The sequence below is a fragment of the Cladophialophora carrionii genome (genome assembly GCF_000365165.1).
Source record: "Cladophialophora carrionii CBS 160.54 unplaced genomic scaffold supercont1.2, whole genome shotgun sequence".
Classification (NCBI taxonomy): domain Eukaryota; kingdom Fungi; phylum Ascomycota; class Eurotiomycetes; order Chaetothyriales; family Herpotrichiellaceae; genus Cladophialophora; species Cladophialophora carrionii.
Window position 1 is genome coordinate 812,415 of NW_008481827.1, and position 13,874 is coordinate 826,288.

At 52.0% G+C, this 13,874-nt stretch overlaps 4 protein-coding genes across 4 annotated transcripts; 2 read left to right on the forward strand and 2 right to left on the reverse strand.

Annotated features, from left to right (window-relative positions):
- Positions 1-22: 22 nt before the first annotated feature.
- On the reverse strand, positions 23-3,161 carry G647_02358 (uncharacterized protein; the record flags this gene model as incomplete). The annotated part of the gene is made up of 3 exons (XM_008726707.1): positions 23-1,401; positions 1,449-1,775; positions 1,829-3,161. 3 exons carry the CDS (start codon positions 3,159-3,161, stop codon positions 23-25), a joined length of 3,039 nt encoding a protein of 1,012 aa, XP_008724929.1.
- Positions 3,162-4,465: 1,304 nt separating this feature from the next.
- Positions 4,466-4,906, forward strand: G647_02359 (uncharacterized protein; the record flags this gene model as incomplete). Its single annotated transcript, XM_008726708.1, has 1 exon — positions 4,466-4,906. The coding sequence occupies one exon, from the start codon at positions 4,466-4,468 to the stop codon at positions 4,904-4,906; it is 441 nt and encodes a 146-aa protein (XP_008724930.1).
- A 1,014-nt stretch (positions 4,907-5,920) lies between these two features.
- G647_02360 (uncharacterized protein) lies at positions 5,921-8,638 on the reverse strand (the record flags this gene model as incomplete). The annotated part of the gene is made up of 2 exons (XM_008726709.1): positions 5,921-7,316; positions 7,374-8,638. 2 exons carry the CDS (start codon positions 8,636-8,638, stop codon positions 5,921-5,923), a joined length of 2,661 nt encoding a protein of 886 aa, XP_008724931.1.
- A 2,715-nt stretch (positions 8,639-11,353) lies between these two features.
- On the forward strand, positions 11,354-12,940 carry G647_02361 (uncharacterized protein; the record flags this gene model as incomplete). Its single annotated transcript, XM_008726710.1, has 2 exons — positions 11,354-11,402; positions 11,451-12,940. The coding sequence occupies 2 exons, from the start codon at positions 11,354-11,356 to the stop codon at positions 12,938-12,940; spliced, it is 1,539 nt and encodes a 512-aa protein (XP_008724932.1).
- Between the last annotated feature and the right edge of the window lie 934 nt (positions 12,941-13,874).

A 13,874-nucleotide genomic window follows, 5' to 3' on the forward strand; every position in this document is an offset into this window, starting at 1 on the left:
GTCGAGCAGAGGCTGTCGCTTGTCATCTGGACCGCACCTCTCTTGCTCTTTGGTGCCATTGGCGAAGGAGAGCCCTAAGTCGATGCTCCAGTAATTGCGCCCTATAATTGTTCAAACCAGATCCGCGTCTGAATCCATCCAATGCCCATTTGTACCATATCATTGCCCGATAGAATCGACCTTGGAATTCGAAAACCTCTGCCATGTTTGTAACGGTCTCTAAAGTCTTTGTGTTTCCTTCTCCGAGGAGTCGTCGCCTGCCACACAAGGCCTCTTCATACCATTTAAGCGACGCGACATATAACCCTTTTCGGCAATAGGATCCCCCTAACCAGTCGGCCAAAGTGAGTACAGCGTGATGCATAGCCCCGTAAACCTGTTTATAACCGTGATAAGTCTCCTCATGTAGCTTGATGGCCTCTTCAAGCCGACCGCTTTTGAAGTAAACGCTGGCGATATTACCTTTCACCTCCAGTGTTTTCGGATTGTCTTTCCCCAGTTGTTTCTCCCTTCCGCGGAGAGCTCGGTGCAGGAAACGAAGCGCCTCATCGTATCGCTCACAGTGCCTATACAAGTTGCCGAGATTCATGAGTGTTTCAAGAGTAGAGGGATGTTCCTCTCCCAGAGCTGCCTCCTTTTTCCCTAGCACATCCTGCAAGAGGTCGAGCGCCATTCCGTATTCTTTTTGTTCTTTATAAATCACAGCAATGTTGTTCCAGGTAGCGAGTGTTCTCTGATCTCGTTCGCCAAATTTCTCCCTCACCTGAGAGAGTGATGTTTCGTACCATGCCAAAGCCTGCTCCAGTGAACCCATGTTCTTGTGAATTATACCGATACTGTTGGCTATCTTGTTCGTTAATTCATGTTGCACACCAAGTTGAGTAATCGCTTCGGCATATAGCGTTTGGAACCCGGCCAATGCCTCGTGCAACTGGCCTTTGTTGAGCATGACTGTAAGAATACCGTCACGGCATTCAAAATTCGATTGTGTGGATACGTGTGTCGTTGTATTGAGTCCTTGCTTGAACCAGCGAATCGCCTGATCGGGTTGGCCGAACTGATCGCAGACTCGTCCGAGTATGAAGAACTCTTTTGCAGGGACAACACACGTCGTGCGCTGGAGGGCGTCATCCAGATGCCTTTGGCAACTATTAACATGCGCAAGCAATTGCCGATATGTAAGCCAATCTAGCTGGCGCTGCGACGACAACTCACGTGCAGCACCAGCAACAAGTAAGATCGCGCTGTCCAGATACGTTTGTCTTTGGAGTTTGGATAATCTTTGGCGAACGCATGTCTGAACGATTGTATGGATTGAGAACCCATCTCCAGCCTCGCGTTTTGCGAGAGAGAAGGAGAAGAGATTTCCCATGCCATCTTCCACGACCTGCGCCAGGGCGTCTACACCGTGTTAGTCGATCCCGTCTTGGAAATAACAAGCTACTTACCCATGCCCGCGGATTTGAAGCCAGACGTAAGCAGGTCTTCACTGATGTTCTCGCCAGCAAGGAACCCGCAAACCTGGAACATCGCAAACACATCAGGGTGTGATTTCTCAAACTCTTTGAAAGTCAAGTCCCAAGAGCTTAGCACTGTGTTATGGTAGGCCCACGTATTTGTCGGCGGTTTCCAGTCCAGCGTCTCTGCATTCTCTGTAAGGCGTGATAGGTATTTTGCGGCTTGCATCTTCCGAGCATGCATATGTGCTCCTGCTTGATCAATGGCTAAAGGTAGATTCCCCAGTACTCTCACGATTTCTTTCGCGGCCTTGAGTTCTGATTTTCCAGTCAGCCATAAGATTCCGTGGCCTTCGTGCACAGGATTTTACCTTCTGGGTTACAATCACCATAATCAGTCAATGAGCTTTTCGAAAGAAGTGACAACGAGGTTGCTTCCTCCATTAGTGGAAGATTGAAACTGCATCCGGCCCGAGCCAAGTCCTCCCTTCGGCTTGTGATCAGGACTACACCTGAACCGGCGTGAGGGATCAAGGACTCCATCCTCTCGTCGTCCAAGTCATCCCAACCGTCCAACAAGAGGAGCCAATTGCTATATTCCCTGCTGGTCAGCCGCTCTTTGACAGCGAAGACCGCTGCGGTACCGACGTCTTGGTTCTCGGGGCTCCAGGCTCCCCAGCTAGGCCTTCTGACGAGTCCGATCTTCTGTGCAATGGTGCAATAGCTCTTCACAGCAGATTCATAACTATGAGCCTTCACCCAGAAAACGGATGAGAAAACCTTTCGGTACCTATAAGCGTACTCGAGAATTGTTTGTGTCTTTCCGATACCGCCCATGCCATACACGGCACATCGAATACAATCGAATCCTTGGACCTGGCGAGAAGTAATTGCCGTATGGATATCTTGAACGATCTGATCTCTCCCGACAAAATTCATGTTCCTCGGCAACGGGATATGGATGGAGCCTTCACGATATCCGTCGATCTGATCTTTGAGCCGAATGTACGCGTGATCCTTTTCGCCATACAAAAGAGGCATGAATACACCGAAAATCCCTAGTAGACAATATGCCTTATCCTCTTTCCTTTTGGTTATCCGTTTCTCTGCCCACCGCATCCGCTCGTCAACACTGAAATCAGTTAAAGGAGAGCCGCGGAGAGCCGCGATGGGAATTTTGGTCACCTCGTGGATCTCTTGCTCAAGTGTATTCCGATCGCCCAGCAGTTCACGTTCTCGCGAAAAGAATTCGACTGATTTCGGGGCAAGTAGCTCTTGAAGTGTCCAGCCCCGTGTGAACCATCTGCTTTCTTTAAAGGCTGAGTCCTGCGTCCACTCAGATTCGCTGCTGTTGTCGCTACCAACCGACACGTCTGACAGGTACGCGTAGCACTTCTCGGCATCACGGTACCAGCTGAACATCGAGACAATCGCTTCCGAGAGCTCGGTATGGTTTGCTTTGTCGATGCAGCATGTATCCACCCAGAAGTACTGTAGACTGTCTCTCCGAGCTTGTTCGCCACAGAACTGAATCTTTTTATAGCCAAGCTTGCTCTTGCCAGATCCGTCCTTCAGATCGTTGAATGTGACTTCATCGTCCTCCGCTCCCCACGTATGGGAAAGGATCGCGTAGCGTGGAATATCTTCGATCAAGTAGCTGGTAAAGCTCAGCTCACCATCACTACTGAATTTCAAAAGGCGCATTGTGGTGGTTTCGAAAAGGCGCGTATTACATGGAAGAGAACAGCACGGCTTCCACTAGTGGATAAGGTCTGGTGAGATGTATGTCATGCGAGCTCCAGTGTCATAAGGGTGGCACATTGATTTGTCTGAAGAAAGGATGCAGGAGTGGGTAGGTCTTCCAACCAGGATCGTTTCGAGGCTGTAGTTTCGGTGCCAGTGTGTGAAAACATGCGTGTATGAATCCACAGCTGATATACCTTGTTGACGCCTTATGGGGGCACTGATCGTCCGGCCATGACCCCGAATGCGCGAAACAACGATAAGAGGTTATGTTGACGAATGCACGATCAGGCTGAAATGCGGCTGAGAGCGGGCAGGCAGAGGTCTCTGATGAGGCTCAAGAGGGGTAAGGACTAGCCTCCCGTCTCCACGTTCACTTACCACTTTGTCCCTACCTTGGCAGCACGGGGAATGAGCTCGTCCAGCCGCAGACAAAAATAGCGCCCCAGCAAACTGAGGTAAAACCTCAAGATTCTGAGGTGGTTCTTGCAGTTTTGCTAGGAATAGATGCAGATCCCTTCTACCCATAACGCACGACCAATCATAGCCGGGGATCTCCGAGCAATGTCGCGCCAAGCGTTATCCCTATAAGAATGCCGCACAGCTCATTTTGACCACCGTAACATGGAGCCTCGTATCAGCTACGGTGGCTCAAAGAGTCGGTGAGAGCACAATGATTACGGAGTACAACTCCTGTGTGCTCGTATGACGTAGTCAAACGTCATCGGCAAACCTCCACCGAACAGTACGAGCTATTTCGAGAAAACAGCAACATGTGAATGGCAACCTCCACATCGGATGCAATTCAGAGAGAAAGAGTCAGTTGGAGCCAAAGACAAGCGACGAAAGGTATTCTCGCGCCTCCAATCCGTATTTCTGCCAGTGTAAACTGAACTTGTCGATGTCTGCTGTCACTTCTTCAATTGCGTGACCCTTCAGTAAACACGTTGGCCTGTATCTTCCAGAACCCAGACCCGTGGTGTGACACTCGTCGTCCTTCTTACACCTGGAAACTACCTACCCTAGGTATCTCGAGGACATTCTCGCACTGATCCATCTCCAGACTTAAAACGTACACGGTAGGGCTTCCCTTCCCGTTCCCATCCCTCCCCCGAGCACCAACACAGCCCCCTGCACGACCTCTCTCTACTCTCCCCTTCTCTCATCAGCCACGACCACGCCGCCTCATCCACACAGCATCCTTACCCCCCACAAACTCCAACTCGCTCACATCTACACACCAGACCTGACAATCCACCGACAAAATGACCACTCCGAATACCACCAATTCCGCCAACCTGAACAACGCAAGCAATCTCCAAGCCACTGCGCCACCAGGTCAAGATTCCACCCCTGACCAAAGCTTTGGTGCCACGCCTTCAACAACGAATTACCAATCCACCAGCGCTGGGGACAAAACCTCCTACACTTCATCAGATCCCACCACGGCCCCGGGCGCCAGCTCCGCCAGCAAGATCGCCGGAGATCTGAAGGGAATGGCCCAGGGTGTAGCCGGATCTGTACAAGCCGCAGTGGGCACCACATTCGGCCAGAAAGGCATGGCAGACAAAGGGTTCGAGAAGATGTCTGAGGAAGACGCACGTTTAGCCGCCAAGTCTGGAAAACCACCCGTCGGGACAGAGCAGAGGAGTAAGGTCCTTGAGCCCGGGCAAGTCGGAGGGGCCGAGACGGGGAACAGGGTGTAATCAACCCATAGACCTGCGCTAGTCGTAATGATATAAAAAGGCTCAGTTGGCGGGAGGATAGCCTCGACGAGCCGTCATAGTGGACGTGAGAGCCAGACACGGAAACCAGCGGAGAACATGAGAGGAGGCCCCTACTACTGTAAGAGGAGCGGCGTCGCCTCTAATGACCAAGCCACAAACACCTCTATTAGACCGAAACTCTTCAGTTCTCTTTTCGTCGCCCCAGCATAAGGTGTTGCCCACGAAACACATCATACCCTGAATCAAAGTCGGGGTACTCGTCGGTGTTGCAATTGTGCCTCGCCTCGCTTTCCCCACATATCCTCACACGTACTCAAAGAGCGAACAAAAACGAATATACTTCCCTGTTGTGTGTGCATTGCTCATCATTCATGGTCCATTGTCCAGTGTCCACGGTTCGATATTTGATATCCCGGTGCTCGTATGATAGTAACGGTCTTACACCTACGCACTGTCATGACAACCACCACCCGCAACAAGAAACTATCATTGATCATTGGACATCTCATGCATATCATGCCTGGCTCACGCAGTAAGCTACAGTACACGCATTATCATCAGCAACATCATAACCATCAATTTTCGTCATCAAGAGACCCTGCTCTTCGTGTAGCGTCCTTTGAGGAATGAAACACAATGCCTGAGCAGCATGAGAAATCAGTGGTCAAGCCAGAGCATCGATAGCCCTGATGTGAAATCATTCGCTTTTGGTGCAGGCCGTATCGGTCATGCTATGTCGTGCTCTGCTAGCTCAAGCTCACAACGCACGAATGCGCACGACGAAGGAAAAAGGAACGCACAAACTCATGCTATGCACACGACCAGCTCATGCAGAAACGGAAATGCGACACTTTTCCCACCTGCCCCTGTTATGCCTTTTGTTTGCGGGGTATTATGAACAAGTTCGATCTCGCACCTCTGCGAGACTGTCTGTGTGGCTGGTATCAACGGACTTTCACTGGCCATGACAACACAATTTCAGTAGCCATCTCTTCATTCCTCGAAGAAGAATCCATCATCACCCGTCTTTTGGACCCCGCTCATTCTGTGCTCCTTTGTTCTGGAACGTGAGAGAGAATTTTCATCGACCCGGTCATCATACTGGTTGTCTCTTCCGCCAAAGCGTTCTTCCATTGTACTCTCGTCGACGAATGTGAAGCCCTGGAAGGCGTTCTGCATGGTAGGAGATAATGGCGTTGACTCGGCGGTTGCACCGGCAGCTAGAGCGGCTGCTCGAGCGTTGAGAGAAGATGACGTGTTGAGAGCATTTGTAAACTCCGGATCGAAGTTGGATGTGTCGGCAACTGAGGTTAACTTCGGCTTGAAAGGAGGGACTAGATTCTTCTTGCCCAGGGCATCCCAGTCAACGTCGGCGAAAAACGGATGTGCCATCAACTCCTCGGCGTCTCCGTTCGCACCAAGTCGGTGTCTCGGATTGCGGTTGAGTAGGCCTTTCACAAAGTTTCGACCCTCGGTGCTCAGTGCGTCTCTTGGGAACCGCACCTTGCCGAATGCAATGTTCTTATACATTTGCTGGGTGTCTTCGGCATAGAACGGGCTCCAACCACAACACATCTCAAAGACCAGGACGCCTAGTGACCAGAAATCAACCATTTTGGTGTACCCTTGCTCATCGAGCAACACTTCCGGAGCAAGATACTCGGTTGTTCCACAGAAAGTGTTCGTGGTGTCGTCCTGAGTCAAATTGGCCTTGGACAGTCCAAAATCGCACAGCGCAATGTGTCCGTTGGCATCGAGTAGGATGTTTTCGGGTTTGAGATCCCGGTAGACAATGTCAGATTGGTGAAGATGTTTCAGGGCTAGAATAAGTTCTGCGATATAGAACTTTGCCCGGTCCTCCTTGAATCGGCCTTCTTTCTGCAAATGCCAGAACAGCTCTCCTCCCGACATGAAGTCAGTTACCAAATAGAGGTCCGAAGGAGTCTGGAACGAGAATTTGAGACCGACAATGAACGGCGACTCTGTCGTGGCTGTCCGAACCAGGATATTCCGTTCTCCGATGGTATGCTGAATTTCTTTCTTTTGGATGATGACTTTCTTTGATAGCACTTTCATGGCATAAATCCGTCCAGTATCCTTCTTCCTGACCTGATAGACTTGACCAAAGGTTCCCTTCCCAATAAGTTTGAGGATTTGGAAGTCGTTGGGCCCGAAGTGCTTCTTTTCCACTTTCTGGAAGTGCATTTGAATGTGAATCTCGCCTGAGATGTCTTGGTCCTCGGCACTGCGAGGTTCCAGTCTGAAAAATCCTTCTAAAGTGGGATTTTGTTCTGTGAGCTTCAGACATAGCCGAACATGGCCCAAAAATGTTTCCGACTGGCGATCATAGACTGTAACATCAAGCTCTGACTGATCGCTGACAACGTCGCTAGAAACGAGTCAGTAACAGGCACAAGGAAGGCCAACAACCCCGGCGATGACTTACAACATGGCCTCGTGATCCCACTGAGGATCAGAGACTTTGCTCAGTCCCCTCTCCTCTCCATTACCATTCGTACTACTCTGGCGACTCTTCATAGGAATCGCCATCGGCTTACCCATGTCGCTGTCGGTCCGCCGAATTGGGACGGATGACAACTGGGAAACAGCTCCTTTTCGGTCATCCTCGTCGACATCCATTTTGTCATGTCTTGCTCCCTTGGAGACATATTCGTTCCACTCAAATTGGCACACCACATATGGATCGTATGATGGTTTGAGATTGCGTCCTTCGGCAATCTTGATACTCAGTTTTCCTCGTGGAGTGCTGCCCGTGGGTAGTTGATCTTTGAGCGGACGCTTCTGCTCGATCTGGGTGTGTCTATCACTGCTAGCTGTGCTTGTGCTGGACAGAGGGGACCGAGTATCGGCCCGACGGTAATCTTCTTGGGATAGGGCTCGGGGCGTGTGAGGAGGAGTACTCTTTTCACGCAGCGCAGGGGCCACGTTTGAAGTTAGCTCATCTGACTCTCTCAACTTTTCAGACGATGGAGGCTTAGCATGACTTGGAGAAGGGGACCTGGGGCTCTGTGTTCTCGAGGAATGAGTGGACGACGCAGGGTTTGAGATGTGTGCCGCGGAAACGGTGCTTCTCGTAACACTTGAGACGGGTAGAGACTGGTGGCGGCGATCCTTGACGCTATAAGTGGATTTGGGAAGCACAAAGTTCCTCAAAGCCTGCGTGATGGATGCGAGACCGCCGTCTAGCAGGGACCCGCCATTTTCCGCAGCCTCGCCGTCTCTGTTCACCATTGAAGCAGCGGATGAAATAGGTGTGGGTGGCAGTCGGAGAGGGTCGGTCTCAGGCATGAGTCGTAGAGACTCTGGGTGCGGCTCATCCGGTGGTGGTGTTGGAACTGAGAGCTGTTCCCGCTCCACCATCACCATCGAGCCTATAGAGGCGGTTGACACCCTCCTGCTCTTGCCCTTCCCTTCCTCCTCTTTCTGAGATGAAGATGCATTTTGTTCACTTGCTTGATGCTCAGGGAGTGTGCCAGCTTGAGATGACCATGACGGTGTAATCTGAGAGGGATCTCTACCCACCTGGCCAAAGTAGCTGTGCATAATACCTGGGAGCCGCTTGTCGTGGAGGTCAGGCCGCGGTGTCTCCACACCGGAAGGAGTCGGTGAATTCGATCCAACGAGGTCGTGGAAGTCTTCATGTCGGTGTTCGTGTCGCGCACTGCTGCTTGGTGGGTCAGCAAAGGACATCAATGGGTTCACGCTTGCAGACAGAGCATCGCCTGAAGATTGTACGCGACCACTTCCTGCCTGGACCGGTCGAGACATTTTGCTGCCCCACGATGCTCCTCCACCTTCAGCACAGCAACTTTGAAATCCGACACAGTTCAAAGGCTCAAAGTGTCTAAACGTACAATGACACAGCCGTTTTCCCAACTTCCCAGACCCGAGGCTGGAGAAGATCAAACCCCACCATCCAGGGAGACAGTCATACATGGTTCGTCACAAAACGAAGCTCGTATGGACTAAGGAAAAGATCGGGACGTACTTTTGTGCCATGGCTTGTCTTAACAGATCTGCAGCTGCAGTTGGGTTTGCGTTGAGACCGGCCTGCGCCATGTTGGCCGCCTCACTATTGAGTTCCCTTCTCTTTCAACGAAATGACAACTTTTGTCCAAGAGGTTGTCAGTCAAGTGTCGCCGCGCTCACCCGTTGGAGCGAGGGGAGCTGGTTCCTGAGTTTCCCGGGCGCAGGCTCAAATGCAAATGACGGAACTGCTGCAGAAGTTGGAGAAATTCGGGATCTCGGTCGGCAAGGATTGCAGGTCCTACTTCGGAGACCTATCCCAAGTTCCTGAAATCCAAGAACGGCGACCAATCGCACAATCGGTGGAGGTGAAGGTGGGAATGCGAACTTGTCTGGCCAAGTATCGAATTGTGCCAAAGCGTGGTATCGACGGTGAGCTCGACAGGAGCGGGCACTGGTGATATAATCGAGCTGCAGGCGAGGGACAAAAATTGTCACTTGGAGAATTCGGCGGGCCCAGGCCAGGAGGGTTAAGGGCTGCAAGGGTACGAGGTATTGTGTGTATGTGGCTCGCCAGTGAACGGGAGAAGGGATGCCACTGAGTGGGAGGAGAGGTGGGATGCGGGAAGTGGACTGAAGATGGCAAAATTTGAGGTAGCAGCGAGTGAGAATAAAAGCTAAAATAACAGGGGTTCTGGGGGCGTAGAGATGCCTGAATAAATGGTTGGCGGTCGCCCGTGATCATATCTTCGAGCAATAAGAAGAAATCGAACAGAAATCGGGGTGTTTATGAGAATGCAACAAGCTGAACCGCTGCTCCGAAAAAGAGGGTTATTCGCGGGCGAGTCCCCAGTCTCGGGCTCCTCCAAGCAGCAGCCCAATCGCCCGCTCCGAATCTACGATATATCGATTCATTCGATGATCGATAGGTCCTTTGGAGTGGGATTTGGCGTCGGGCGGACACAAGCCAGAAGCATGTCATTCATAATGCCAGGTAGTGCGACTGGACAAGGCTCCTCACGCTCCTCTCACCTCCTCAACCGGGCTGTGCTGGAACAGGCTACCTATGATATTCCGCTCGCAAAGACAGCTTACGACTCAGCGATCGGAGGCAACAGTGAAGGCGAACCGACCTCCCATCGGTATGCATCTCTCGCCCATCGTGGTCCTAGGTACCTCATCTGCCGAATGCTTTTGGGAAGTGTTGGCGAAACCGGCTTTGAGGAACAGTATCGACGTCATCCAATCGCTCATCGAGGTGCCATCCTGAACGCTACTGGGATGCCAACTAAGCCAACACAAGTCGTAAATATTGGGTCTTCCGGAACTCCTTCCTTCGGCGATTGTTGAGCGATTGTGCCCCTCTACACTTGGCTCATGGACTCACCCGTGACGAACTTAGAGCGAGGCTCATACCCGGAGAGTCACAGCCGCCATTTGCATGTGCGCTGTATTCGACAGTCGGCGATCTCCTCTCTCTGATTCGGTCATGTGCGCTTTCTCCGAAGTTCTGTTGGACATGATCGAATCCCAGCATATGCAACTGCGTTAGCTTCGCTACTCATACGAGTATATCAACTACCCTGGCCTGCAAAGTAAGTTGCCGACAGTGTACGAGGTAGGACTGGCAGGGGCAAAAGTCGTCGGTCATGGATTAAGGCAACCCTAATTGGGTTATTCTGCATACCGAAGGGCTATCGTACATCTCAGTCTTCATTTCCAAAGATTTTTCCATCTGCTGACACCCCACTCAGACAAAGAAAATTCTGAATATGACTGTGATAGCGTTGTGTTCGGCCAAATACTTCCTATCACGGAGAGGAGAGAAGAGTTTGGACTCTTGACATTCAAGCCTTTGAGAGTGTCGGTTGGTTCGATGTAGTGAAGGCTGTGTGGGAGAGATCGCATTATTTGCTTCACAGGTGAGAGGCAACACCTGGTGTAGACACCCTCTAGGTCATGCTGCGCTTTCTATTCTAAGCGCTTTGGCTTGGCCCTGTGCATATAGCCAGCTGTTGTAGAACATAACACAGAAGCGTTCGCAATCGTTGCGTAACTCGACACGATTGATGTGGATGGCCACTTCGAGTGGTAGGGCTGAGGGTTGCTTACGCGGTTGTAACGACCTGCTAACACGAAAGTCCGTGCCCTAGTTTAACGATTGTCAAATTCGAGGAGCCCAACATTGGCACTAAATTCACTCGACGCAGAGTACCGCTTGAGGTTGGCAACGTCAACTGCCTCAGAAGAGCGATGCATATGTGCTCCTGAGATCTACCGTAGTTGCACTTCACTGCGCTGTGGCTCGCCCCTCACCACCACAAGAGTTTGGTTCGAATCGCGCGGCGCGTTCTGCCAGTCTGTTGCCCTCGCGGCATTCAAGATCGACTCAGCATCACTTTACATCAAAGAAACACTGTTGAGGGCCTGGCCAACACAATGGCTCGGCGTCCACGTTTGGCGGCACAGGCTGCGCAAGCTTCGATGCGTAAGTCAAATTGGTTTTCCTTAAATGGACGAGCGTTGACCATCGCAGGGACTCCCATTCCAAACATCTCCGACAACGAAGACGAAGAAATGCCAGATGCCACACCTCTTGACGCAGCCACCCCACAGGAGGACGAAGAGGATCCAGAGAACGAAGACGAGGAGAACAACGATGCAGAAGAAGCTCCCACCCCTTCACGAGGGTCGGAACCACCGTCCCGTTCTGCCACTCCACGGCGCGGTCGACCTTCCGTCCGGCGAGGACGTAGAGGCGGTAGGTTAGGCAGGCCACCGAAAGACCGCGGCCCTCCTGCATCTGATGATGGAGATAATGATGCTGCCTCTGAAGCTGCCACTCCCAAGCGAAGAGGCGGCTTCCGCGGCCACAGAGGTGGGAGGTGGGCCAAGTATAGGGCAGGAGGCTCGCGACCGCAACAGGCTCCTCTTGACGACGATGGCAACCCAATGGAGATTGTCAACGATGAAGTCTTGCTGCCTGAAGACCCCGAAGGTGAAGAGAAGGTTGACAAGAATGGCCGGCTTCTAGAAGGAAGAGAGTATCGCGTGCGGACGTTTACCATTCTGGGCAGAGACGACAGACTATACATGCTCTCAACGGAACCTGCCCGCTGTATCGGGTTTCGTGACTCATACCTTTTCTTTCAGAAGCACAAGCATCTCTACAAAATCATCATCGACGACGAAGAGAAGCGGGATCTTATCGAGAGAGACCTGATCCCCCACTCCTACAAAGGACGGGCTATTGGTGTGGTGACGGCTCGGTCTGTTTTTCGCGAATTTGGCGCTAAGATTGTTATTGGCGGGAAGAAAGTGACGGATGACTATCAAACACGCGCAGCACGGGAAAGAGGCGACGTGGAGGGAGAAGTCGCTGTTCCAGAAGACCGTCTTCCAGCTCCAGGAGAGCCATACAATCGCAACCAGTATGTGGCATGGCATGGAGCAAGTGCTGTCTACCACACCAATGCCCCCAGCGTACCTCTCCCGCTTGCAAAAGTCCAGGACGCGAAGAGAAGGAAGATCGTGGTCACAAGCGATAACTGGATGCTGGAACACGCAAGAGAAGCCAGTCGCTTCAACTCACAACTGGCTGCCGCTCGACTAGAAAACTGCGACGGTGTCTACGACATTCACACCAATGTCATGCAGTACCCGGCCCATATGCAACCAACACATGCACGATGGGAGATCGTGGACGATCAAGAAGACACCGAAGGTGTCGATAAAGGAGAGAGGCTACCTCGCTTAGACCCAGTCTATGGACGAAACTTCAGAATTCATGATCTCTGCCTCGAGTCGACACCCGAGTCCTGGTTTGCAACTGTTGGCCCAGAAGCGGATAACGGTGGTCTATCGTCAATCCCATCAAGCATCCTGGAAGAACTCCCAGCCGAGTGTCTTCGCGCATTTGAGGCTGCCAAGGCACGCGAGGTCGAGTGGCGGGCGAAGTGGCATACAGAACACCAGGATGGTCTTCGAGCCCGGCTGCTTCCTTCGTTCGAATGGTTCCCAAAGTGAGATTGTGTACTTCCTACTGCCGAGTGGCCATTCTTTCACTCTGTACACCCTTTACGGAAATCACCGGGCCAGTCTGACCTCGCGAGCAATCGACCTGGGACTTGTGGCATAGCTCTCGATCGTATCTGGATCGGCCTCGGTCGCCCGGGCTCTTCACTCCACATTCATTGGAGTGTGTGGAACATCATGTCTACATTGTGATGTCCAGGGGTTTCGAAGCCCTGCACCTGGCGTCCGACATCGCTCACTGCGTTGTGGACGGGCGACCACTCATCATGCCAAGGGGAACTCGAACTTAATGTGGTACGGACTTCGACATCCAGGACCACCTTAGTCGACCGGCCCTCCTGTGGCACCCCGCCTTGTTGTGTGCGTTTGAAGCAAAGGCAGCGCCAAAACTCAAAACCGGTGGAATTCGGGACGTATCAGGAGAGAACCTACTCCGTATGGCTGCATGTTATGCAAGAATCGTCAGTCTCGTGATTGGAGGGTGACCAGTACCCATCAGCGATCAGACGCTCATGTGGAAACCAATGAAGCCGAGGATGAAAGCGGTCTATGGCAACTGCATGCACGCCCACAGAGGGTTGCTATTACTGTGGTACAACAAATTTTCGTGCCGCGGCAAACTGTCAGGCCCGAACACAGCTCAGAAAATTGCATGCGAGACGGAAGAAGCTGTACCGACTCTGTAATTAGTCCTCGAAGGAAAGCGTCTGTTTTTGCTCATATCCTTAATTGAGTCGTCGGCGTCGGGACGTCCTGTCAAGCATTGTATTGGCCCACGGCCCCGGGGCAAAGGTTCCATTAAAGGACTCCGCAATGATTCGGCGCATTTAGCAGTGCCAGGTGGTGCTGCTTGCCCAGGGGCAAAGAAGACACCACGTGAGGGGCGAATGCGCGATGATGTCGTCTGCCATAAGACCCGTATCCG